The sequence below is a fragment of the Branchiostoma belcheri genome, unplaced genomic scaffold (genome assembly GCF_001625305.1).
Source record: "Branchiostoma belcheri isolate BF01 breed outbred unplaced genomic scaffold, Haploidv18h27 scaffold45, whole genome shotgun sequence".
Classification (NCBI taxonomy): domain Eukaryota; kingdom Metazoa; phylum Chordata; class Leptocardii; order Amphioxiformes; family Branchiostomatidae; genus Branchiostoma; species Branchiostoma belcheri.
The window spans coordinates 16,780-43,837 of record NW_017804076.1 but is presented as its reverse complement, the minus strand read 5'-3'; the positions used below and the strand labels follow the sequence as shown (position 1 = coordinate 43,837).

Genomic DNA, 27,058 nt, shown 5'->3' with positions numbered 1-27,058 from the left:
TGTCGCGGTTTCTGAGGCCACCTGAGGGGTTTTTCAAAACACCGCTCTTAAATAGTATTTTCAGGTAATGTGCAATTCTGCTTAAATATTCGACCGACTTTCCGACAGTATTTCCAAGGACATATATCGCTACACGTTCTTGAATTAAAAGCGTTGATGACTCTCCTAAATTTACCGTCAAGCCTTGCCAGATCCCCCCATACAGATCCTCGTGTCTGATGCGGCTCATTATGCACTGCATGGCAAACCCCAGCCGGTCCTCGGATAAATTCAAACACTATTGTCGTCCTCAGTAGACGTTTTCCATATTTAGTACAGGCTGACAACAATGGCCGTGTGGTCGGTAGCCTACGCTATACTACAGTGGGCGAAAGCCGTGCTCTTCTGTGCGGGGTCTTGGCTCGGGCTGACCGGGGCCGTACGACAGATGCAGTACGGTCTGCTATTCGCCACAGACAGGAAGGAGATAGACAGACTACAGGTGAATATGCGGTTTCGGGTTTTATACCGGTTTTATATTATTGAGTTATTGAATGGCCGGTTGCCTAGGCAAGCGGAGTGCCTAGATCGAGAAGTCATGCATGGGGCCAGGGCTCCATTCCTGGCTAGACGTTGTGTCATTGGGAAAGGTACTTTACCGAACACTTTGGCCTCATTCCACTCAGGTGTAAAACTGGAAGTACGGCCTCAAAAAGGCTATGGGTCTACCTTTACCTATCCTTTAACTTTCATTGGGTGACCTAATACTAATTTCTACTCGATAAGGGTAGAGCATTGGCCTAAATTCATATTTTGCTGTATATTTGCATCATATTCTGGTCGACACAACAGATACATATATTGTCAGTATAGCAAACCGCCTTAGTGCGAATCCCTTTCCCAGCCCCAAAGCGACCTCTAGAACATAATTTTAATTTTACAGTTCTTGGTTCGCTAGAGTTTTCATCATTACTGGCAACGCCATGCTACCGGTATGTTTGTATGTATAGGTAATATACGTATTTTTACATGGGAAAATTGCAATAATATAGGTCGAAAAGGATTTATATTGATTTTTAAAATGAAGCAAAAAAAGTGACCATGCACGGTCCTCACAAGCGATCGATACTTGTCAACGTCACACACAAGTGGAAATCGATAAATTGCTCAAAAGAAACGTCTGCACCTCTCTGAATAAGCTATTATATTTTAAATGCGAGGTGACAATAGACCCTGTCAATGCAATATCTCTTTGGTCAAAAGGCTGATTTTGCAATAGCCTCTACCAGGCTTCAGAGGTGGCTGGAAAGAGTAGAAATTGGACAGATAACATGCCAGGGGAGTTGGTTCGCTAAGGGGGTAGCAGTTTGGAAAAAGCAAACTGTACTTCTTTAGCAGACTAACTCTCCTAGCATGCTTTCCGTCTACAGCTATTTGGTCAATTTATGCTCGATCTTTCCAGCCACCTCTGAAGCCTGGTAGAGGCTAAATCTACATTGTTTCTAATATAGACACTTGGGATAATTGAAAGGTTATCAATTTGAAAGATCTAAAGCAATTTATTTGTCTAAAAGGCTAGGGTTAAATCTTTTTCACCTGGGAATTATATAGTTTATCTTCGTCTACCATCAGACGATTTGGTAGCTATCAATGCCTTGGGGAGTGCCCACTCCTGGAATAGGTTTTATGAAACCGCCAGTTACATTCTAGTTTGACAGTCAACAGGTATTTCGTAAACCGTTAACGTGTATGTTTTTTGATATGAATTTTGCCAAAGAGGTTCGAAAAAAATGCCCAGGAGGTTTTTAAAAGCTAGCAAATTAGCTGTACCAAAATCCACGGCCCCTCGGATTAGAATAGACTGGTCCGGTCTTTTGGGTCTACCGCAAAATCAGTGATGTGTACTCAACTAGGATCATGTTACTTCATTCGTCTGTCACGGACCCATTTCTAGAAGTGACCTCTGTGGTGCGGTGCTAGCTGTTGGCAGTCGATGAAATTATGTCCCTGGCGAAGGTTTACAATGAAATCAAAGACTGTGTGTGGTCTTGGGTGGAATCGGTGGCCTCTTGCGTCGGGGCCACCGAGGCGGCCAGGCTGTTTCAACTCGCTCGCCTGTTTTCCTCGAGTGATCAAGAGTTGCAACAATCGGCACAGGTCAGTACTCAACTGGGGCACAGAAAAGGGCGGCTGTTTGAATGAACTTCCATGGTCCTCTATGGATTCGGCTGACAGCGAGTACACATACTAGTATTATTGTGTACAGTAGCTATAGTGTTAACAAGGGTGGGGCCGATACGAGTAGGGCGTCCCTCCCCCTTCCATTTTTTCTTGTCCTCATGTCTCTTCTTCGCAAGGGGGCGTGGTGTAATTTTAGGAAGAGAGATTTTTATTTAAAATCTAGCTCTGCAGATTTATTTGCCCGTCATCATTAGTCTTTTAGACTTTTAAAATTTTGACATGGAAATTTGGAAATTTTATAGCAGGAGGGATTTAGACTCCTGTCTGACCATATGAATGTGTTTGAGTAAGAATTAACCAACAGAGCAGACAATATGCGAAGGTAATTATGCATTTGTTACCTTTCTTTAATTTTTTTTATTCACATATATTCATTGAGTATTTATAATAGGCAAAAACCACAGATTGCTTATGTGATGCGGTCTACTCAAAAACATTTAACGTTAAAACGATGTGTTTCTGTGGTATGTTTGTAGCTGAAGTGGATACCAGGACGTCTACAGGAATGGTTACTGAAGAAAGCCATCCAAGTGTTCGGGGAGCGAACCTGGAAGTATCAGGACTCCCTCCCACCTCTACCTGTACCTCCTCTCAAAAGCTCGCTGGAGAAGTACTTAGAGTCAGGTACACATAATGTTTTCCTATATTCATGTTCGAATGATTTTCAAGCCCACTGTCAGCAAAACAAGAAATCAGAGATTTCAGGCTTAAGGTTTTTGTGACAGATCACAGATCTAGAACTCGAAAACTTTTTAAACTCTAGAACTGTAAATTTAAAGGAATTGTTTGAGCAAATGTGGAGAGTATGATATGTGTGTTACACCCAAGGGCAGTTATACCGGCTATACCAACACAGATGCAGATACAACACTTTCTGAAGGCCTATCAACTGTCAAAATCATCTCCCACCCAATATGAAACCTAGAGACAAACCCATAAACTCAGGCACCTAAAACAATGTTTCCATCATTGAATTTCATTTTTTGTCCCCAGTCAAACCATTTGTTACGGCGGAGGAATACAAGGAGACGGAGGCAGTGGTGAGGCAGTTCGAAGTAGGGATCGGCCAATCACTGCATCAACAGCTACTGGAGAGGGCAAAGGTCAACAGGAATTGGGTAAGTAGGGGTAAATTGGGTAAGACCAGAAGTGAGGTAACCAGTCTATTGTGAGCTTGCCATTGCTTTATTGGCTATCTTAATAAGAATTTCATTCCATACTTGGACCAGCATATTTTTTTCATCCACCTAGGTATACCTTTGTTTTTAGTCCCTATGAGCATAAATGAATTTACAGTATTACTTACTGTACTACAACCGCAAAATCAGAATGGAGAAAAAAGCTCCTTTTCTGTTCACTCAGATGTAAGTACTGACATGGTCATCATACTCGGAAAATCTGTATCTGTATATCGATCTGTACATGAATCTGTATTTGTGCAAGAAAATTTATCTGTACATGAATCTGTATCTGATTGCAAGTAAAGATCTCGAGTGATTGCCACAGATAGATAGCTTTCCTGAAGTTCGTAATAAATTTTAAGATAGAGCGTGCAGTCCACTTTTGGGCCTTTTTCTTAAAAAAGGAAAGGGTACATGGGTAGGGTCGTTAATTCAAGTTGGTTTTTACCTCCCCAACCAAACTTATGTACCCATTTTAACTGCCTTTCCTACAGGCATTACAAAAAAAATGTTTTTTCAATGCTTATATACACAAAAGTTGATGGTGCTTTAATTGCATTTTAAATGCATCTCGTTCCCCCTCCCCCAGCTTGAAGACTGGTGGTTGGATGTGGTGTACCTGCGGTCTCGCCTCCCGTTACCGTTAAACTCCAACATCTCCGGCTCCATCCCCACGTTTGACCACATCTGGCCACCGCAGGACGGAACCCTGATGGACAGGGTCCCCCTGCACCTGTGGTACGGACTACAGATGTGGAAACTACTCAGGAAGTAAGGCTTAGAGTTATTTAATGTCAATATTAAAACCCTTGTCCTGCGGGACCCATATATATATGGGTGGCACATACAGTACCTTCTATATAGTGCCCTGTATATGTACGATTTGGGTGTGTTTCTCGTGCAACGCATCACACTGCAGCGAAATGCAACGAATGCGGAAGTAACCATGCTGCCGCGGGGCAAAAAAGTCAGGGGTCTGTGACCAGATTACGACTTCAAATTACTTGAAAATATTGTGTAAAAAAAGTCCAGCAGGACAAGGGTTAAGATTTAAGATTTTTTTTTTTTTTATTCAGAAACTCAATGAGAATTACAAATGAAAAGACATGGACTAAGTGACTGCGAACTCAAGTTAGGTACAACTTATATTCTCGCAGCCACTTTTACAATGAAAGAAAAGATTTAAGATTGTTGCTAAGAAATCAAGCCCTTTTCCATATTTGTATATTTCACTTCTATAATAAAAAAAACTGAAGAAACAAAGAATTTAATTGGTCTCGAACCAGTTTAGCTCACTGAAGCTAAATCTCCCACTGGTCGTGACAGAGAAGACAGATTTACAGGTATTGGGGAGGTTCCTCTAGCTCTTTTCGACAAGTACAATGAACAGTGGACCACGTTCTGTCCTAGGGATTGCGACCCTTTCCAGTAGCATGCATGTCAGGTGAGCAACAACAGCCGGGATGCAAACTCCCAACCTCTTGGTCAAGAGGCAGGGTCACAAACCACGGGACTATGCACACTACTGGGACCATATCATACAGAAAAGAAAATGGGGAACTTTAGTAGATTACCTAATGTAAATAAAGAAATGTATTTTGAACATAAAACATGTACATATGGGCAGGAACATAGAAAGTCTTGGTTCTCAGATTTGGTCTCTGAGTTCGATTAAATGCTCAATTTTGGCACCAACAGTTGAAGAAAGTCTGTCTGCATATTTAACGTTATAGATGTTACAGTTTTTCAATTTACAATGTGGTGATTTATTGTTTGAATTACAAACCAGACTAGTACTAGTATTGCTATTTATGTGTTAATAAGTTATCATTTTTCAATTTTTTCCCATTGTAGGGAGCAAATACCAGTTGACAAGGCTGTGAGAACAGGCCAGCCGTTCTGTATGGACCAGTTTCGTAAAATGGTTTCAACTCACAGGATTCCTGGTGTGACCATGGACAGGATTGTCTCACATTTTAGGACAGGTACTGTACATTCTAACATTTTAATTTATGCATTCATTACCTCAGGGGAAGAAGATATCCTTTCGTGGAAGGGTACTGTTTTCGGTTTTGTTTGTGTGTTCACAGCTGTAGCTCACGGTCTGTTAGATGGATTTTGGTATATGATTACTAAATATTCAGGTCTAGATGATGTGGATTGGGTTTTTTTCATTGTATGACGATTTTATATCTTTATATTTTATGGATGATCTACATGTACAATATAGTCATGGTCACAACACTAATGTATAGTTTTAATGTCATGAGTTACAGAATCAGATAAATGTTTAGGAAATGAAAAAAAAATTATTTTATTTACTTCAGTTTTCACCTCAAAACAAGGTTCATACATATTTTTGGTTACATCAAGGAACTGTAGAGACAGATGTTTGTTTACCTTAGAGTTAGACTTGGAAAGTTTAAGGTTGTACCCATTTGGGAAGCATTCACAAGGAAGCTTGTTCCAAAATATAACATCATCACAACTGTTCCCTTCCATAGAGGCTGAAGGTACTGCACCTACCCACATCACCCTGCTCTGTAAGGGTCGTGTGTTTAAACTAGAGGTCATTGACCCGGAGGGCGAACCCTTGACCCCACCTGAACTCAAAAGGTAACTAGGACTGTAGACACATACCTTAATCAATTAATGATCATGGTCATAGTTTATCATATCTTCTTCTTGCGTACTCTCTAACCACCCCTACTGGGGTATCACTGAGAGGGGGGGGTGCGACGGACTATGGTTGCGCGGCCAGAAGCCCGGCCTTGAAGGCCTCCACTGTCTGGGCTTTTACAAGCTGGCCCGGTAACTTGTTCCACTCATTTATCGTTCTTGGAAAAAAAGAAAATCTAAAACAGTCTGTTTTGGCAGGTATTGCTTGATACTTATATTCATGACTTCCTCTGGTACGCCTATGGGCAGGTTTGAGGTATTGTTCCATTTGGATATTAATATGTCCATGAGTAATTTTATACAAAGATATCAAGCGAGCGGTTCTCCTTCTGTCAACAAGTAACGGCCACTGGAGGCGCTTTAGCATGTCAGAAACACTGCTGGTATAGTCATAATCACTAACAGCCATTCGCGCCGCCCTTCGTTGGACTCGCTCCAACGCCTGGGAACCACCGATGGTGTGGGGATCCCATACAGTCGCACAGTACTCCAGGTGTGGGCGTACAAGTGTTCTGTAGCATGTAGATTTGACACGAAGAGGACAGTGCGAAAGGTTACGGCGGATGACTGCCAGTATCCTATTAGCTCTACCAGTGACATAATTTATATGTGTGTCCCATTTCATATCCTGTGATAGTTGGACTCCAAGATATGGATGGGTTTTAACACTAGTAAGATTTTCTGAACATAATCGGTATTGTGTAATAATCGGGTTTCGCTTACGAGTAATATGAAGTGTGTGGCACTTTGAGGGGTTGAAGGACATTTGCCATGTGTCCTGCCACCGGGTCAGTGCATCGAGATCTTTTTGTAGATCAAGAGCATCTGAGGGTTTTTCAATAACCCGGTACAACAGGCAGTCATCGGCAAACAAGCGCACACTAGAGGTCACAACACTCGGAAGATCATTGATATAAAGGAGAAACAAAAGCGGACCCAAAACAGTGCCTTGCGGTACTCCAGACACTACCTTGGCGGGCTTAGAGGCCACACCATCAAGGACAACTGATTGGGTTCTTTGAGTGAGAAAAGCTTGCAGCCATGTTAGTAATTTGCCAGAAATGCCATAGTGCTGGAGCTTATTCAGTAAGCGGCTGTGGGGGACCTTATCAAAAGCTTTACTGAAATCCAACACAATGGCGTCGACCTGCTTATTTAGGTCTAGAGTACTAGCCAAGTCATGGGTTGTCAAAAGTAGTTGACTCTCACATGATAGTCCTTTACGAAAACCGTGCTGTGTCGAAGATAATATATTATATTTGTCAAGGTGGCTCATGGTATGGCTATGTATAATATGTTCCAAAACTTTGCTACAAACTGAGGTGAGTGACACCGGCCTGTAGTTAACAGGTGAGGTTTTATCTCCCTTCTTAAAGATGGGGCTAATATTAGCGGCTCTCCAATCTGCTGGGACGTCGCCGGTGTCTAGTGACTGTGTAAAAATAACCTGTAACACAGGTGCAATTTGGGTTGCTGTGATTTTTAATAATCTTGGTGAGAGTCCATCTGGGCCCGAGGCCTTGTTTGGATTAAGCTTAGAAAGCTGTTTAGCGACACCATTCACCGATATGTAGAGAGGTGGTGCGTGCGGAGCCACAGGTCTCCCTAGGGATGGGATGTTGGTTAGGTCCTCCTCTGTGAAGACAGAACTAAACTGATCACCCAGGGCATCTACCTTCTCCTTTGGGTCTGAAGTAAGCACACCATGATGCCTCATGGCTGCAATATTGGTATTGTCGTGTTTTAGTGCTTTTATATAACTCCAGAATGCTTTAGGGTTGTCTTTAATGTTTTCTTCAAGGAAATTGGCGGTGTACTCTCTGTGGGCTTTTTTAACTCTTTGCTTGACCGCTTTTCTGCATGACTTGAATTTGGACCATGTTTCTTTTGAGTTAGTGCTCTTAGCTTTTGAATAGAGTTTGTCCCTTTTACGCATCGCCCTTCTAATTTGGGGTGAAATCCACGGCTGGTTATGTAGGCATCTCGCCTTCTTCCTAGGAATGTGTTTGTTTGCTGTCGCTAGGATGTTTTCTTTAAAGTCTTCCCAGTTTTCCGAGGCTGTCCTTTTATTAGCTCTTTTTAGAAAGTTATTACTATAGGTTTCCATGTCCTTCTGGAGTTGCTCCAAATTCCCCTTTCTCCACTGGTAGACTAGTCTGCCATGTTTGAGCACTTTTTGTGCCTTGGTATGCACATCGATTATTGGAATGTCGTGATCACTTAGACCAGGAACAATTTTGCTTTTTTTCACTTAGAGTGGGATTAGAAGTGAAAAACAAGTCTAGAATATTTGCGGTATGTTCCGTACGATGTGTGGGTTCATTAATAATTTGCTCCAGTCCTACATCATTAACCAAGTTAATATATTTATTGGTGAGGTTGGTGACTACACTTGAGGAATTACTGGTTATGTCCATACCCCAAGTTGCAGTCGGTAGGTTAAGGTCACCTGCTAACCATATATGTGGGTTACCAGGCTTCCTTCGTATGTTTGTAAGGGACTGTTCCAGTGCTTGGTAGTCATCTAGACCAGCTGATGGAGGACGGTAATAGGCTCCAATGTACATCGACTTGCTGTGGACTAAGTCAATCTTGACCCAAGTTAATTCATTTGTGGTACTGAGTTCGGGATGATGAGTGGCTATAAGATCATTCTTGGTGGCGACAAAGACCCCTCCACCGCGGCCTTCTCTATCTTTCCTATGTGCCGTATATGAGGGTGGAAAAATCTCACTGTTACTTATTGATGAGTCTAGCCAAGATTCGGTTCCTATAATAATGTCAGGGTCCACCGTATCACAGAAGACCTGAAATTCTGCGGTCTTGTTTCGTATTGACTGAAAGTTAACAACTGCAGCTCTGAGGGGTTTACCTCGTGATCGGTCCCTCGGTGGGTGGTTAGGGACTTGGCTAGTCGGGGTAGATGAGGCTACAGGTGAGCCTACAGAACTCCCTGAGCAGGAGCAGGGGCTAGAGTCAGGTGTCGGAAAAGCAAAACAGTTTGAGGTTTCAAATATAGTAGAATCAAACAAGTTGGAGCCAAGGTTAGGGAGACCGCAACTACAACAGATCCATGATATGTTAGGGCGATTAATAGCGTTATACACTGGTGTCGACATGCCCATACAGTCTGTGTGATACCAGGTGTCACACGTGTCACAACAGACTGCCCTGCGCCCATCAACCTTCTCCCATTTAACAGCTCTGCGACACACGCCACAAGGGTACTTCGGAGCTCGTGGGCCAGGGTTGGGCTGAATGTCTCCACCCCGTAGTATAAGAAGAAGAATATATAACACAGTAGCCTTTGGTTTCCTTAAAAGAATCCAATTCTGATTATGGTTATCTCCATAATTATTATTAATTTCTGATTATCCATAGAATCATTATGATCAGTATGTTACTGTTCCATATAACCACATTGCAGTAAGTAAGTTGCAAGAAGGCTTGTCATATGTGATTGAAGCAAGAGCAAGATGTTAGCATCACAAAGCACTGAGTTGTTCTCCCTGTGCTCTGTTTTACTGTTAGATTCTTTCAGAAAAGGTTTCTTTGTTTTGTTTTCTGACAATGACTACTAGACGAAATAATCAAATGATGTGAAAAGATGTTAAGTTTGACAAAGATAGGTTATGTTGCTGGCCAACTAATCATAGACAATTATCTGCACTCACACTCAACGCTTATCATAGAGAGACAAAGAGGCGAGATGGGCTTGGTAAGTTTAATGTTTTAAACCATGAGAATCCACGGGTGGGTGGGTGGGAGAAAATTCAGATGAGCTCGAGTACGTGAGCTCCCACCGCCCGCTACTTGTGATGACAATAAACAGATGACCGCTGGGTCAAGTGAGGTCAGGGGTCGTATTCTGTGCATCTAATTAATTTCTTTGATCTGTCGCCCAAAGAACTACAATTATCTGCACTCACACTCAACGCTTATCATAGAGAGACAAAGAGGCGAGATGGGCTTGGTAAGTTTAATGTTTTAAACCATGAGAATCCACCAAGACCAAGCCCGGAGGGAAGGAGAGAAGGAGAGAGGCGATGAGGGGGAGAGTGCAGTAACTGTAGTAGAGGGGCGTAGCTACTAGTATAAGGAGGGGGACGGACTGAGTAACAGTGCTGAGTGATGTTGCTAAGTAACAGTGCTGCGGACTAAAAAGCTAGATTGTACGGCAAAACAACAGTAATAAAATATTCAAAAGTAACAGTGCTGTGTAAGACTGCCTAAAAAACTTGTTGTACCAGACAAGTTCAGATGAGCTCGAGTACGTGAGCTCCCACCGCCCGCTACTTGTGATGACAATAAACAGATGACCGCTGGGTCAAGTGAGGTCAGGGGTCGTATTCTGTGCATCTAATTAATTTCTTTGATCTGTCGCCCAAAGAACTACGTTGTTTATTAAAGAATTTGTCTCATTTCTTTTTATCTCTTCAAGACAACTGGACAGCGTGAGACAACAATGTGAGAACGCTCCAGAGGGACCTCACATCTCCACACTGACGGCAGAGAACAGGACCAAATGGGCAATGGTAATTTGTTTTTCTTTTTTATATTCCAACATCTAATCACAAGATGTAGTGACAGCACACTCAAGTTTTTTCAATTTATATTAATGTTGCCACCAACACGGGACAATACAATACTCATTTTCACCTGAGAGAAGTGAGGAAGGTCGTGCACTCTGCCGCTACACGACCACACGACGCCACCTAACGGTAATTTGTTCAGGAATGAATGTATTATTCAATCAAGATGCAAGAAGTCAAAGATTTCAGACTACCAGGAAATATTTCAATCCTTGGCTTCCTGAATTCCCCCATGTTGATCACTAATTCCTTTTGGCTTCCTAATTCTTAGACCATTAAACCCCATTTCCTGTCTTTGACATTTTGACCTGTCATTCTGCCTGTCAATCTTCCCCCACCCATGTGCTGTCTACCTATTCTGTCTGGACAAACAGACACACAAACCCACAGCTCCGCCTGTGATCCAAAACAACACTTTCGTACCTGGATGTCTGATGTGATATGGTAGATACTAGTACTAGATAGATGTGGTGAGGTAGATAGGATATGGTAAATGCAGTCTATTAAATACAGAAGTTGGGATATCAGTCAAATATCAATTTCAATTTATGGAAAAGTTTGTTAAAAACTACCCAGTGTTTGAAAAATACACATCTGCAGTCTGCATTTTGCAGAAAAAAATTTTCGATGTTGCAGATCTGAATAAAAAATTTTCAAAGCAACCTGCACTTTTGCAGACTGAAAAAATCAGGATAGGGGCTCAATTGTGTCTGTATAATATTGTTTAGGAGCTTTTGTGCTTACTACTGACTTTATGATATACTTTTTTAAGTTGCATGTAAAATGTTTGCCAACATGCAATTTTGTATGAGTTTGTATACTAAGTTGTATACTTTGCAGAAAGTATTTCCAAATTGCAGAACAATATGTGACATTCTGCAATATTGCAGAGCACTGAAAAAAATAGTATTTCAACCACTGCTACCACAAGGTTCACCTCTTCCCACAGATAAGAGAAAAGCTGATGACGATGGATACAGTCAATGCCGAGAACCTGTCAGTTATAGAACAGAGTATCATTGTCCTGGCGTTTGATGATGCCTTCCCCAAGAACCATGAAGAGGTGAGACATACGTTTCTGGTAGCCTCCATAGCATGCCAAAAACTGGGGGTTTTGGGGGTTGTCATGGTCTTTGGGAGCTTTTATGTGCTATTTTCTGATTGCATATAGACAACATAGCCGGCCTGTTTGAATTACCCCCGTTTTTTTACACTAGAACTGGGTTGATCAGAAAACAGCCGAAGACCACCAAAACCCCAGTTCTATAAGCCTGCTATGGAGGCTACATTTTTGGCATATTTCCTAGTAGAGGAACTATCATGTGTCTGTCTGTGTGTGTGTGTATGTGTTTGTTTGTGAACATGATAACTGAAGAGGGCTTTGATGGATTATCGTGATATTTGGTAGGTGGGTAGGTCTTGATGAGACCTCAAAATGATTAGATTTTGGGTCCCGTGGCCACTTGTCACGGTACTGCAGCAGAACTTCCGGTTTAGATATCTCGTGATCTAGACATGCTAGTTATTGTTATCATCATCTTTGTCCATATCTTTTTATCAGCTGGTGCATCTTTTAAACTCAAACCTCTGTAACCTGTGTCTGTTATTGTCTGTTGCAGAATTTTTACGAGACCCTGGCAGGCAATGCCCAGAACCGATGGTTTGATCATATCAACACCATAGTGGCTTACAGGAGTGGTCTATTGTGTGCAAACTACGAGGTAATGTTTACTGAAGGAGAACATGTAGTTTTTGCTCAGTTTCTTCCTCTTCTTCTTCCAACAGTGACCTCAATGACCTGAACCAATGTTGTGTCTGTTACCATGGTAACTAGTGTTGGGTTACATAATGTTGCAATTTTATAGCAGGAGGGATTTGGACTCCTGTCTGACCATATATATGAATGTGTTTGAGTAAGAATTAACAGAGCAGACCATATGCAAAGGTAAACATCATGTACATGTGTATTTGCCTTAGCTTGCAAATGCTACCTTTCTAGTGTGGGATTCTGTTTTAACATTGACACTTATCTATCAATGAACATTTCTTCACAATATATACATGTATGTCAGGGTAGAGACTCTGATCTGGTAGAATCGTCGATTCAAGTCAATATAATATATAAAATAATCCATGAATGTTTTGATTAAGTGAAAAATTAGTACGTTTGTACGTAATATTGTTTGTTGTTGCAGCACTCCCCTGCGGATGCCATGGTCCACGTGTACTCAGGGTACTTCATCAATTCCCAGCTACAACGGAATGGACCACACTGGAAGGTGATTTGTTCGTAATGTGTTTTAATGTTGCATGTAATGTGGTACAGTCTTGTGTTGTTGTTCATTGACCCTTGCATTTTGTATTCTCTGTCACATAAACCCATGTTTCTTTTGAGTCCACTATTGAAGCCTATTAATTTGTGATCTTCTACTAAGATCACAAAACCCACTAATTATGCAGAATGTGGGACTATTCATTATTCGCTGCCTTCAAAGAAGAAGTCGAACCCCACAATAGCTAGCGTAGTAGTAGAAGTAGAAGTTTTTTCCCAGACAGTTGTTACCTGTCTCCTGTTACTGTGTAATGAGTATTATACTTGATTGTAAAAGCAATTAGCCTTCGGGCATGATTTTGCGAATAAAGTTTCTATTAATGTTGAACCTGACAGGAAATAGAAACAAGAGATGACCAGGAGAGCGAACCTTAGACAACTTGTCTGAAGAGCTCATCCACACTGATTTTTTTGTTCCAGGGAAGTGTTCCTGATCGGGTGATACCTCAGCCAGAGGAACTGGTTTTTACCATTGATGACGAGATAAGAGAGGCAGTGGTGCAGGCTGAAAAAACATTCCTCAAACAGGTAATAATAATTACTATGTGGGAAGGCTTTTCAGTACCAAGGCTGGGGATGGTGCTTGATAGTGCAGGGTGGGGAAGGCTTTTCAGTACCAAGGCTGGGGATGGTACAGGATAGTACAGGGTGGGGAAGGCCTTTCAGTACTAAGGCTGGGGATGGTACAGGATAGTACTGGGTGGGGAGGGCCCTTCAGTACCAAGGCTGGGGATGGTACAGGATAGTACAGGGTGGGGGAGGCTTTTCAGTACTAAGGCTGGGGATGGTACAGGATAGTACTGGGTGGGGAGGGCCCTTCAGTACCAAGGCTGGGGATGGTACAGGATAGTACAGGGTGGGGGAGGCTTTTCAGTACTAAGGCTAGGGACGGTACAGGATAGTACAGGATGGGGAAGGCTTTTCAAAACTAAGGCTGGGGATGGTACATGATAGTGCAGGGTGGGGAAGGCTTTTCAAAACTAAGGCTGGGGATGGTACATGATAGTGCAGGGTGGGGAAGGCTTTTCAGTACCAAGGCTGGGGATGGTGCTTGATAGTGCAGGGTGGGGAAGGCTTTTCAGTACCAAGGCTGGGGATGGTGCTTGATAGTGCAGGGTGGGGAAGGTTTTTCAGTACTAAGGCTGGGGATGGTGCTTGATAGTGCAGGGTGGGGAAGGTTTTTCAGTACCAAGGCTGGGGATGGTGCTTGATAGTTCAGGGTGGGGAAGGTTTTTCAGTACTAAGGCTGGGGATGGTGCTTGATAGTGCAGGGTGGGGAAGGCTTTTCTGTACTAAGGCTGGGGATGGTACAGGATAGTACTGTGCAGGGAGGCTTTTCAGTACTAAGGCTGGGGATGGTACAGGATAGTACAGGATGGTGAAAGCTTTCTGGTACCAAAATAGGGTAGAGGAAGGTTTTTCAGTACAAAGGCTTGGAAATGCACCACAGACTGTGGTTTTAGATGTTGTGGAAAAGAGAAAACAGCACACATAATAATACATCTAATACATATCCATGCTATGTTTGATACAGGCATCAGATTTTGAAGTCATCTGCCCCAGCTTCACAGACTATGGCAAGAAGTTCATCCGCAGTTTCAAACTGCACCCTGACTCCTACATGCAGACTGCCCTGCAGCTGGCTTACTTCAGACTACATGGAAAGTACGATAAACGTGTAATTTCATACTTCTTGAATCAAAGTGTATCTTGAAATCATGTCTTCATAACACAGTAACAATTACATATGATAATCATTGAGACCATGTTCGTCATGTTTCAATACAATTTCGAAATTGTATCACTTTTCCTTTAATGTAAATTTTTTAGTATTGTATTGAGAAAATTGATGTCTTCTCTGTGTCTGCTGCCATATTGTTGCTCCCTTTTTGGTAATTGTAGCAGAAGTTTCTTGACCTAAACCGGATAGTGAGTACGTGTGGTGAAGAAATAAGACTAAAACAATGTTATTTTACATCGTGTTTCTTAAGTATATATAACTTTTAGTTAGAGTGTCCGAGATAATTTTATTGGTGTAAAGTATAACTGATTACTTTTAAGTTATGTCACAATTCAGCTAATGGACACAGTTGCTTCTCTGTGACAACTTGAAACTGTCTTAAGTGTACATGTATTTTAAAGGTTATCTGTATCAGTATAGCCAGTATAGCCTTCCTTCAGCATAACAAACCAGCTTCACAGGCACGCGGCGCGGCCGCAGCTAGCTATATCACACCGAACGACTTGTTACACTCAATCTTTGCACATTTAATTGCAGGAGTTGTTTAAAGCTTTCTAGTGTTGATGCCCCAACAGTGCTTGGTGACAATAAGACCCACTCTAAGATCGAGTTTTTGAACACCTCAATCCTTGGTTGATAACTCTGATATTTGAATTAAAGGCATGACTGTTTCTTGTTCTCTTCTGGGCTGGTATAAGATAGTGCTTGGTACATCCACCAGTTTATTAGTCATTATGTCTGTGAATAAACCATTGTCTCTCTCACAATTACCTCAGACCGGCGCCGACATACGAGACAGCAACACTGCGACAGTACTACCACGGCCGGACTGAGACTGTCCGGTCCTGCACCATGGAGGTGGTCAGCTGGTGTCAGGCCATGCTGGACAACACGGTCCCCGCAGAAGAGAGGAAAGAACTCATGATGGCTGCATTCAAGAAGCACATACAACTGATGGAGGAGGCAAAAAACATGCTGGGTAATTTACAAGTGGCATTTGGCCTTAAAATATCTTGGTCTTGCAACAGTGGGGTTCGATTCCCAGCATCCCGGGAGTCATTTTTTTCTGTTTCTACTTGCTCCTGTTTGTTTCAGTCTCGTTTTTCTAGTTTATCTTGTTCATTCGTAGGAGGCTCAAAGATTTATCAAAGGTGCAGTCATTCTTCACTCAGCTGCAAAGATTGGCATTGTTCTGGTCAAACTGTAGATTTAATGCGCATCTCTTTAAAGTGAACATATACAAGTCTGTCATCTTCTATACCTCAATTTCTCAAATTCCTCATTCCTCAAATAGCAAATTCATAGTACATATTGGCATGTGACAACCTATGTATTGTAAATATATTTATTTAGTACTCTCCAAGTCCAAGCAGAGCGTGGAGGGGATCAATGATTGTTACCTTTCTATATATGCCCCATTTTTTCTGTTGCTACATTGGTAGGGGTAGGGCGATATTTCAAAAGATGCTATAAATTCTACTATGTAAATATACTTTCATCCCAATGGTAACATCTGTGTCCATAATATCACCAGGGTCCAAAATATCGCCACGTTGAGAAACAGTGTGCTTAAAGATATTTTTACTGCAACATACTTTTAGTATGCACTCCTGCACACATCAAATGTACATACCTAGGGTATGTTGCAGTAAAAATATCTTTAAGCACAATGTTTCTCAAGGTGGCGATATTATGGACCATGGTGATATTATGGACACAGATGTTAGATTAGTTTCCGTATGTTTATTATATCGCAGTATGCCATGTCTTATGTTGTACCTTGTACAATTGTTGTGCAATAAAGTTCACTTATTAATTAATTTAACACTGATTTAAATCTTTGTCCATGTAGGGTTTGATCGGCACCTGTTTGGGCTCCAAGTCCTGGCCATGGGTGCAGGGATTCCTCTGCCGGCTATCTTCTCTGATCCTGCTTACTCAAAAAGGTACACGGTCTTGTAATGTTTCAACACTTTTGCTTTGTGTAATAGTCAGGGCCTAGGGAAAAAATGCTGTGTTTCTCGATAGGTTACCCAACTGACCATAGCAAAAACTCCCCAACCCTAGGCTTTCTTTTTTGGTCGCCTGCCGACAAAAGATATAAAATGTTTGATCTGACATGTTGGACACACACTAGACTGAATTAGAACTGGACCTAACATTTCAGTTCAAGTCCAAATACCAGACTGTACTGATGTATTTCACTGTTATGATAACCATTTTTGTCGGATTGTTTTGCCTACTATGCAACAAAAATTGAATGGAATGAGCTAGTTCACGGTGTGATGCACTGTGGGTAATATGTCAAAGTTCAATGTGCTCATTCATTGTTGACATATTACCCACAATGCATCACACTGCATAACGTACACATCAAGCCATGAACAAACTCATAACATGTCTGTATATTTTCTCATTTTTTCAAACAGTTTTTGATTGGTTATTTTTCTTCCTTGTTGTCATGATTGACACAGCGGAGGAGGGGGGAACTTCGTCCTGTCCACCAGCCTGGGGGGGTACACCCCCTGTCCCGGTGCCGCTGCTCCCATGGTGCACCACGGCCATGGCATCTTCTACAACATCCAACCAGACAGGTGGGTCATTTTCCTGTAGAAAAAGACTCACTGAACGTTTCCTCTTGCATTCATATGGAAATTGGCAACCTGAAATCAAATAGTGTGGTCACATATTTTATACATCTGGAAACATATTTTAACTGCTCAGTCTCAATACTATTTGGGAGAGGACCCCAACGACTTGGCAGCTACATGTAAAATAAGTTTCTATTTGTGGAAGGGATGAAGTAGGTTTGATAACATTAGGCTAAGGTACTATCAAAGATCCAAACACTTTCTAGTTCAGCTATGGGGTAAATACATAAATTACCGGTAAGTAATTAATTACTATTCAGTAGTTTTTGTTTCCTTTTTTGTTCTCTTTTGTTCATTTTTCAATGCTGTAAGTGTTCATGTGATTTGGAAGGAAATAGAAGTATCAATAAAACATCATTTTTGCACCTAGCTACATAGAAATCTTCTTGTTATTGGAAAATGTTTAATATTATTTCCTTTAACACCAAAGTATACCACAGAATGTATTCAATATATATGTGCTGACTTTTTAGGATTTTTGCATCTTTCTTCCTCTTTATTTACAGGATAACGTACAGTGTGAGTGCCTGGAAGAGTTGTGTAGAGACCAGTGCTGAGGAGATGTCGGGTAGTATACAGCACTCTCTCAGGGACATGAGACAGCTTCTGATGTCGTCATAAGGTGTAGGGAAAAAATGTTCTGTTTCCTGTTTCAGTCCTGGAAAAAATTAGGACCCGTAGGTAGGGATTATCTTTTTTTCTTCTTTTGAAAACATATGGTTTTTACTCAAATTTCCTCTTCTCCAAACACTAACCTCTGACCTGGCCAATCACATGATTTGTTGACGTCTGTCACCATGGTGACTGGTGTTGGGTTACATAATGTTGCAAACTTTATGGTCTGCTCTGCTCCTGTCACCATATACTAGTAATACATGTATGCGGATGTGTTTGAGTAAGCTTATAAGAATTAACAGAGCAGACCGTATCCGAAGGTAAACATTATGCATTTGCTTCGCAAATGTTACTTTTCTAGTTGTTATTAGACTTTTGCAATCTCTAGTGATTGAACTTATACAATACAGTTTAACAAAGAAAAACTTGCATGAGGACACTTAAAATATACATTTTGTATTTTCAATGTCAATGTTGGAAAACTGGTTGTACAGCATTTCATCACTCACATGTCAGGTCATGGAGCTAGAAAAGGTCGATCAGCTTGAAAAATTTATGCCCCTTGCAGGGGTCCACACACAAAAAAAAGGCTAGGGTTGGCAGTTTTCTAGGGTTGGTCAGGATTCAAACAGGAAACACAGTTTTTTTTCCTAGGCCTGAGCATCATTCAATACACAACAATCATTCATAGAAAATTGCTGCTTTGGGTTTTTTTTCAGTTGTTGTTTGTTGCTGCTACTAGTATATCACTTTTCAACATTCCTATATTTACCAGGTATATTAACATTAATATTACTTTAAATGATATGCACAGTTATCCAGAAGTATTTATGGCTATTTATGTTACAGTATTTTTGTGCCATCTATTTTCAAACATATTCGTGGATATCACACATATCATGGCCACTTTTACATTATTTGTTCGTTTCATTTTATGGTGCTTGAAAGTATCAGGGATTTGTTAGATGTGCCCAAGAAAAAAAAGTTACTCAAGTACCTGGATATGGTTTTGGAAACGGTCAGACATTTCAGGTAGCGTCCACTACCTTTCGTCAGTGACACTAGAGCATGTGGAGAAATGCTGGCTGCAGTTGCTTGAGTAACGTTTTTTTTGGCGTATCTTATTACCTAGATGTCAAACCTTCACTGACGGATTAGTTAGATGTCTTTTGGTTGAGCTGTGTTGATTCATTTGTGCCGATGATTTAAACACCCTTGCTCTCACTGCTATTAGATTTCTATTATTCCAACTTAGACATATCAGCTTTTGGAGAAGCAATAAAAAGAGGGGCACATACATAAATACAGATGTTCCCAGGGGAGTGTATTTTGTTTAGATTTTAGGCCACACCGACTTAATTTTATGGATGACGTCTGCACGTGCATTGATTTTCACCTGTTCTCAGAAAAAAAAAAAAGATCACGTATGTCGTTCACCGAGGCTCTGGCCTGGCTCAAAGCCTGGGTAGTCCATTGCAGTTAGCGACAATACGGAGCCTGTGGTAACGCTGGAGGATGGCACCAAGGCTGCCGAAGCTCCACGACTCAAGAACTCAATACATATGTCAGTTCCAATTCATACATTCTGCAAAAAGCCAGCATGTGCCGGCTTGTCGTATACGTCGCTATGTACTGCCGCAAATTCACAATACCTGCTTTGTATTCCTGTGGTTTATTAGCATTTTTATTTTTGGCCGGAATTTTTTTATTTGCCCATGCGCACAAGTTTGGGGTTCTTCAGAGGATGTCATCCATAAAATAAAGTTTGTGTGGCCTTAACTAGATTAACCATGATTTTAGTTAGAAAAATAGACACAACTGAGGTATTCTGAAAAAGGAACTGTTAGCCTATGGAGAACAATTAAAGTATGTATGCAAAATAAAGCAAAGCAAGCAATTAGTAAGTACAAACAGATTATATAATAGCAATAAAACAATTAAGACATTACTGGTAATAATTGAAGAAGGGTAGTGGACGATAGACAGATGTCTGCTGATGTTTTAGGAAGATACAAATGATGGATATCACAGCAAGAACATCCCTGCATAGATATATAGTTGTCTGACTTATACTTGCAACCAAGCAGATATAGAATGGTACAGTACTGTTAATGTTTACTCTCTGGTGACATCTTATACTCAGTGCTAAGGCCACAGCAAGTAATTTTTATGGATGACATCAGTGCACGCATTGATTTTTGCCTAATTTGGGGAAAAAAACAAGAAATTTGTTGCCCTCTGACAGTGTTCAACATGCCAAAAATGGGCAAAGATGTCTGTTGCCATGCCGGAAGGTGGAAGGCAGATAATTATGAACAGAGGAGACAAAAGAGGCTCTGATTTAATGTTTTGTTTCTTACTTTGATGCAGTGATATGTGATGCTGGCTGTGTATATGTGATTTTCCCACTGAATAAAAACCATTTGTACAATGATTGAGTCAAAATGTGAAAATGTAGGAACCTTGTTTTTTCGGCCCGCCTTGTTTTTTTTCGCCCACTCGCATTAGATTTGGACTCTGTGGGGGATGTCATCCATGAAAACTACTTGTTGTGGCCTAATTCTGCTATACAAGAACTAAGCCTCTAACTTTAAATCAACATCAATGTAAAACTTGCACAGCTCCAAGTGTACACGTTGATAGGGAGTTAGTTGTTCACCATATAACCATGTCTGTACTACCGGTAGTCCAAAAGTATGGTTCCTAGCCATATGATTTGTCTTGTACTGAATTTTCATACAACGAAGCCAGATTATAAAACACAGGCATAACACACACAAGTTACACTGCTTCTTATATTGTTGAAGTATGATCACATTGGTATGTGCATATTACGTACTATGTGTGTGTGTGGGTCAGTGTGCATGCATGGGTGCGTGTGTGACTGTGTGCACAAAAATAATCAAGGCCATAGTATGTCCAGTACAAAAGATACAAAAACCGGAAGTTCTGCTGTAGTACCAAGATCAGCCACCAGGAGGCCCAAAATTGACCTTGACCTTTGGTTACCCAACACCTATCCACATACCAAATATCATTACAATCCATCCAAAGGTTCAAAAGTTGTGCTGGCCGCAAATGTCCAGAAACACAAACACACACACACAGACAGCTAGACACGCCAAAAACAATATCTCCATTTTTCATGGAGGTAATATGTTTTCCGCTAGTAGTAAACTTATTCACAAAGTCATAATATGAAAAATTCTGTAAAAAGTTGAAAACCCCTTTACGAGCCCATTGATTTTGGCAATTCCCAAATCGCCCGAATCCGCGAGTGGGCTGGATCCTTACATTACAAGCGACTGTCTTTATCTGTACTTCCGGTTTCCAACCGCCCGAAATTAGGGTGCTTTGGGGTTTTACGTTTGATACTTGATCGACCTACAAATCTTAACTTTTCTAGAAAACGCTGAGTATTTTCAGTGAGTTTTGAACGGTTCTGTCGTACATTTAAAATAGTATACAAACGCCACGGAAGAGAAAGGGCGTACTTTGAAGTTTTACTTGATTTTTTCGGGCTCTCGCGGTTTCGCCGTTTGCAAAATGCATCATTTTTCAGACACCGAGTAACGAAGCCGCGGCAACCGGAAGTGGCTATATATGTTGACAAACTCAGCGCTACTACAACAGCTCGTATCGCCGAATTACAACAAATTTTGCCTAATTTCTATCACAAATACCTCAATATCATAACATGAACTTCTCGTAACTGCTTGTGAGAAGGAGAAGGCGTAGTTTTGGGGCTGCTTTCGGCTGGCTTGGTCACAAAAGTTGCCGGGCGATTGTAGGGAGGGAGTCGGTGTTGATGTACGGGGAACTTCGGCGCTCAGCGGTACATTTTTAGGTCATTTTACAAGAAAGGGTAGAAAGATGGTGACTTTCCTCGACCCTGGAGAATACTGTGGGGCTAGGGCGGTTCATTCAGCCCGCTGGAATCCAACTGTCGCGGGCAGGCCGGCCCGAGTATACGCCGCTCCGTACCGCACCGTTGGATTGACACTCAGCGGGCCGTCCGAACCGGCCTGGGACTGGCCCTGGTACTGACAGGCACTTCCATGGTCCCCTCTTCTGTTTTTCTCACGGTTAAAGCCACAAACATCGTCCGGTAGCTTGTGGACTAACAAAACACAGATGTTCCCCTCTCCCAGGCAGTGCCAACAGTCTCAGACACGCCGCGCCGTATAATACGTTGGCCGGTCTGTCAGATTGCCGCTAGCAGGCCGAATACGAACCGGCCTAGCCCCCGGGCCTGGCCCTGGTACTGACTCGCACTTCCAGGGTTGCCTCCCTCTGTTTTAGCCACAGCGTCCTGTAAGTTGTGTGGACTAATAAAACACTTATTTGTGCCCCTCTCCTTGGCTTCTAGACCGATATTTTCGTGTTTTGACGTTCAAGTGGGTTCAACTAGCAAATTTTATGGTTCAACCGACTCAGACTCAGAGCGGCCGCTTCAACACACACAGTGCAGTGTAACGCTACTACTATACAAGTCGCAAAATCAGCTAATCTTGGCTATAAAATGTATCAACAGTCGGTTAACTTTCTTATCGATAGATAAAAAGCCGTTTGACTCCCACCTGTTATGAGTTTTACGTGGTGGGAGTTTTACTTGTCATAGCCGGGCAAGCCGATCGTAAACGGCACGTAAACTTGCCGGAATTTCTTCGGTGATGAGAGTGGTGCACGCCCGCCAAAACCTCTTGGGCAACCCGGTAAACGTAAAATATATAATCACGGTTAATGCTCAAGGATCTATTGAAAATTAACATTCTAAAAATATTCTTTTATGGCAAAATGATATTTAGAGTAAATATTAAGCTATTTTTAACACGAAATTGTGATAGTTTTCAGGGACTACTTTGTTCCAGCGGTGTAAGACGGGTGTGTTGTTCGGCGCATGTTCGGTAAACTAATAATACGGTGATGACCCGATACTCAGACAAATAGACCCATTCGACTTTCACGGATCGCATAAACTGCATACGTCACAGGGGGGACATTTCGAATAGAAACTACGTCACAGGGGGGACATTTCGAAAGTTCCTTTCAATGATCGCATAAACTGCATACGTCACAGAACAAAATAACATTAAATTGTTGTACGGATTGCCACCATACAATGTTGGTGCCTGTTTTCCTGTCATTTCCGCATATATTACCGAGAAAAAAAGACACTTACCTACATTTTAGTAAAAAAATGATCTGCCAGGGGGACATCGCGAGCGCAAGCCGCGTTCAACTTCAGCGTTCTAGAACGACGTTCTTTCGAAATGTCCCCCCTGTGACGTAAGCAGTTTATGCGATCCGTGAAAGTCGAATGGGTCTATTGACTAATCAGTGCACTGTATGTATTGGCTGCTGATTGACCAATACGTATGTCCGATAGATTCTTAACCACATATTGTTTTCTAATGTCTCTTCTGATTGGTTGGCACAGTTAGTCAATCCGCTCATATTGCGAAATGATACAACTATAACCGCAAAATATATAATCATGGTTAATGCTCTATGATCTATTGAAAATTAACATTTTAAAAATATTCTTTTATGGCAAAATGATATTTAGAGCAAATATTAAGCTGTTTTTAACACGAAATTATGATAGTTTGTAGGGACTACTTTGTTTCAGCGGAGTAGGACGGGTGTGTTGTTCGGCGCATGTTCGGGAAACTGTTATACGGTGATAACCCGATGCTTAAACAAATTGACTAATCAGTGCACTGTATATAGTGGCTGCTGTTTGACCGACCAATAGGCATGTCCAATAGATTATTAACCAAAAGTTGTTTTGTAATGTCTCTTCTGATTGGGTCGTCGACTTTCGCACACTTAGTCAATTCGAAACACTAATATCATTAGCTGCTAGGGGTCGCTCTTAAATAAACAATGTAAATTCGTATTGGCAATTTTACCATCGACAAGTACCATTGTAATCCGCCAGGCGGCATTTTTGACACGTGGCCAAAAATATACGATGCAGTCTGATAATCGACTGCACGGATGGCAGCCATTGAATTGTTTTCTGGACCGTACTGTGATGTTTGTTGGAGCAAAGTGGAGAAAGTATGCAATACAGGTAACTTTTATGAATTGATTTAAGTTCTGAAGACACTTGTCTTTCTAAATATCCAAGGTATCTTTGTCTGGCGTCAGTTAAACTGCTAAAAATCCAAGGAGACGAGGCGAGGCTCGGCTCGGTGTTGAGTTGATCTAGCCTTGATAACCCTTTTTCACGGGCCGAATTGAATGTGTTTCACCGGCAATTGCTGTAAGAATATGTCTTTTCTTGGCAGCCTATCTTTCTAGTCGGCCTTCCTGCTCACTGTCGTGCTAAAATTATCGAAACAAACCGACCCCTTAAAAATGCCCCGACGTGCGTTAATGTGCCCGGCGGGAGGGGAACACTCCCAGCGCGGTAGAGATGCCAGGGAGCTCCCGTGGCATGATTACCAGGCTAAAACCAAGGCTAAAACCTTTTAATACTCGATGATACAGACGCCAGACAACTGAATTAGTCAAGACCAACATATTCTGTGCAAAGGGCCGACTTAAGAAGACGAATTCCATGAAATTCACGGTGAAAAAGTCACCGCGTTGGAGGAGCTCTGTCCTCGGGACCAGCGGCAGACTTCGCCCGCGAAAACTCCCGTAGCGCCCCCGTAGCTGTTGTGCGTTGCTCGTATTATTACTCTAAACAGGAAATTCAGGCTTAGATGGGTTTTCTAAGTCCAAAACCAATCCCTCTAAGCCATAGGACTTTTCTGGTAGCCTATATTTGCAGCCGGCCTCTGAAACCAACCCCGTGAAAAGGAGGGCAGCACTCCCAGCGCCGTAAACATACCGGGGAGCGCCCGATGGTCTGGCTACCAGGCAAAGCTGAAAACCCGCTCGGGTAATACAAAGGAAGAAAACTGAGTAAATGACGACTGACATGTTTGGTACAAGTGCTCGACAAGTATATATAATATATGAGAGATACAATGTGTATTGGGGCATGGAGGTAGAAGTTTCAACTTATATTAACATTCGAACCCAGAACCTGTAACCAAAATGTATCCAAAAAGATTTTAGTGGAAACTTTGTGTGTAATACTGGCGGGAAATGATATATTTCCAAGCCGTTTTTCCTTTTTTTAAGATTGAATTTGTCTTAGTAATTAGATCAGCTGCACCATATTAATTAGACAAGGCTGTTTTGCACACCTGTGCAGAAAACTCATTCGGCATGGTCCCCTCAAAATGGCGGTTTGGTACGACGAGAATTCTCTGAGATGTTATTTTTGTGCAACTTTCAGGGTACTTTCTCGAGTTTTTATCCGAGGAATGTCTTTCTAAAGTGTAGAGTAGAATGTAGGGAACTTTTAGCGGTATAATTACACCGTTCTCTTGATGTTTTGAGGAGAAAATGCGGATGTTCCCGATCTGGTGAATTTTCGAGAAGACGAGAAAATGGCGACATCGTTGGGAGACAGAGGGTGCACGTGGTTCAAGGCGACTTCGCTTTTCGTACAGGTAAAACAACAAACTATCGGCTAACATTGTTCCCTAGCAAATAGTAGGAACATGTCATATTTAACAACTTATGTTCAGAAAGAATAGTTCCCCAAATTTCGAGTGGCCATTCCTGATTTGAGACTTTGAAAGAGCCAATTTTGCCGCACATTTTTCTACAACATTTTCCACGTGCGGTGAGCTTGTAATGTTACATGTAGCGTTATATCTTATTTGTCAACTACAGAACGCCGTGAGTTCAATTTCTGAAAAAGAATGCTCCAACAAAAACTACCTTTTGTTTTTCACCACGTGGCTCAAAACACCAATTGGAATTTGCAGTGTGCATGATTCTAAAACAAGCTCCGTTCTTCTGTTACGTTAGTTATATAATTTGCATTGTATTGTGTATTATTGAAAAGCTTGTTCATTTCCTGTTTTACTTGTCAACTACAGAACGCCTTGAGTGACATATTTCTGAAAAAGAATGCTCTAACAAAAACTGCCTTTTGTTTTTCACCAGGTGGCTCAAAAACACCTTTCGGAATTTGCACGTGTGTATGATTAAATCCTTAAAACAAGCTAATAAGTCTCCTTTCTTGTGTTAATGTATGTGTATCTTTTCTCGATGTTCGTCAGTGACATACCCGATGAGCTACATAACTTTGTTTCCTTGTTTGCGGACAACACAAAGATCTACGCCATTGCACATGGGTGTGAAAGCCAGGCCAAGACACATGCGACTCAAGAACTCCACACGAGCCAGACCATAACACATGCTACCCAAGAAATCCACACGAGCAATATACACTCCACATGTCTACAGGCTGACTTGAATACTCTGCAGAGATGGTCATCTAGGATGCAGATGAAGTTTCATCCTGACAAGTGCAAAGTAATGCACCTGGGAAGAAGAAACCCCACACACGAGTATACTATGACAAAGGAAGATGGAACACTCCACACGCTGAAGGTGACACATGAGGAGAAGGACTTGGGGGTGACGATTGACAGTAACCTCAAGTTTAGCACACACGTCCAGGTTCAAGTAAACAAGGCCAACAGAGTCCTGGGTGCAATTAGGCACACCTTCAAGTACCTGGACAAGGAGGCTTTTCTACCTCTTTATAAGAGCTTAGTCCGTCCACATTTAGAATATGCAACCGTGATCTGGTGTCCTACAACCAAGAGAGACAGGGACAGTGTCGAAAGAGTGCAGAGAAGAGCTACAAAGCTTGTGGAGTCAGTGTCCCACTTGCCTTATCCCCAGAGGCTCCAGGCTCTCCAGTTACCGACACTCAACTTCAGAAGACAAAGGACAGACGTGATCCAGCTTTACAAAATCACACACGGGTATGACAAAGTAAGAGTTGGAAACAGCTGCAGTATTTGTAGAGGGACCATGTTTGAACCCAGTCTTTCAACCACCACACGGGGCCACTCCTTCAAGTATCAAGTACAAAAATCACACGGGACGAGGAAGTGCTTCTTCTCTTCAAGAGTCACAAGTGTGTGGAACTCTCTTTCCCAGGAAGCAGTGTCCAGCAAATCAGT

General features: G+C 41.8%; 2 protein-coding genes across 3 annotated transcripts in view; both read left to right on the top strand.

The window, feature by feature from the left end:
• Positions 1 to 235: 235 nt before the first annotated feature.
• Positions 236 to 18,179, top strand: LOC109478823 (peroxisomal carnitine O-octanoyltransferase-like). Of its 2 annotated transcripts, none has more exons than XM_019780639.1 (16): positions 236 to 481; positions 2,697 to 2,844; positions 3,214 to 3,338; positions 3,991 to 4,172; positions 5,256 to 5,386; positions 5,906 to 6,017; positions 10,522 to 10,615; positions 11,622 to 11,735; positions 12,292 to 12,393; positions 12,868 to 12,951; positions 13,425 to 13,532; positions 14,539 to 14,669; positions 15,522 to 15,724; positions 16,598 to 16,691; positions 17,220 to 17,339; positions 17,903 to 18,179. In XM_019780639.1, exons 1-16 carry the CDS (start codon positions 329 to 331, stop codon positions 18,015 to 18,017), a joined length of 2,016 nt encoding a protein of 671 aa, XP_019636198.1. In that variant the 5' UTR covers positions 236 to 328; the 3' UTR covers positions 18,018 to 18,179. The 2 variants fall into 2 exon arrangements, with proteins under 2 accessions (XP_019636198.1, XP_019636197.1); XM_019780638.1 differs by lacking the exon at positions 236 to 481 and adding an exon at positions 1,870 to 2,136.
• Positions 18,180 to 26,212: 8,033 nt separating this feature from the next.
• Positions 26,213 to 27,058, top strand: part of LOC109478689 — a 2,102-nt gene continuing 1,256 nt past the window's right edge. The window contains exon 1 of the mRNA XM_019780357.1: positions 26,213 to 27,058. Within this exon, the coding sequence (XP_019635916.1) occupies positions 26,367 to 27,058 (692 nt within the window). The 5' untranslated portion in view covers positions 26,213 to 26,366.

Excerpts from the sequence above, each read along its gene's own strand:
- LOC109478823 (XM_019780638.1), top strand. The coding sequence starts at position 1,981 with ATGTCCCTGGCGAAGGTTTACAATGAAATCAAAGACTGTGTGTGGTCT. Across the intron at positions 2,845-3,213 it reads GGAGAAGTACTTAGAGTCAG|TCAAACCATTTGTTACGGCG; the intron begins GTACACATAATG and ends TTTTGTCCCCAG. Across the intron at positions 17,340-17,902 it reads TACAACATCCAACCAGACAG|GATAACGTACAGTGTGAGTG; the intron begins GTGGGTCATTTT and ends CTTTATTTACAG.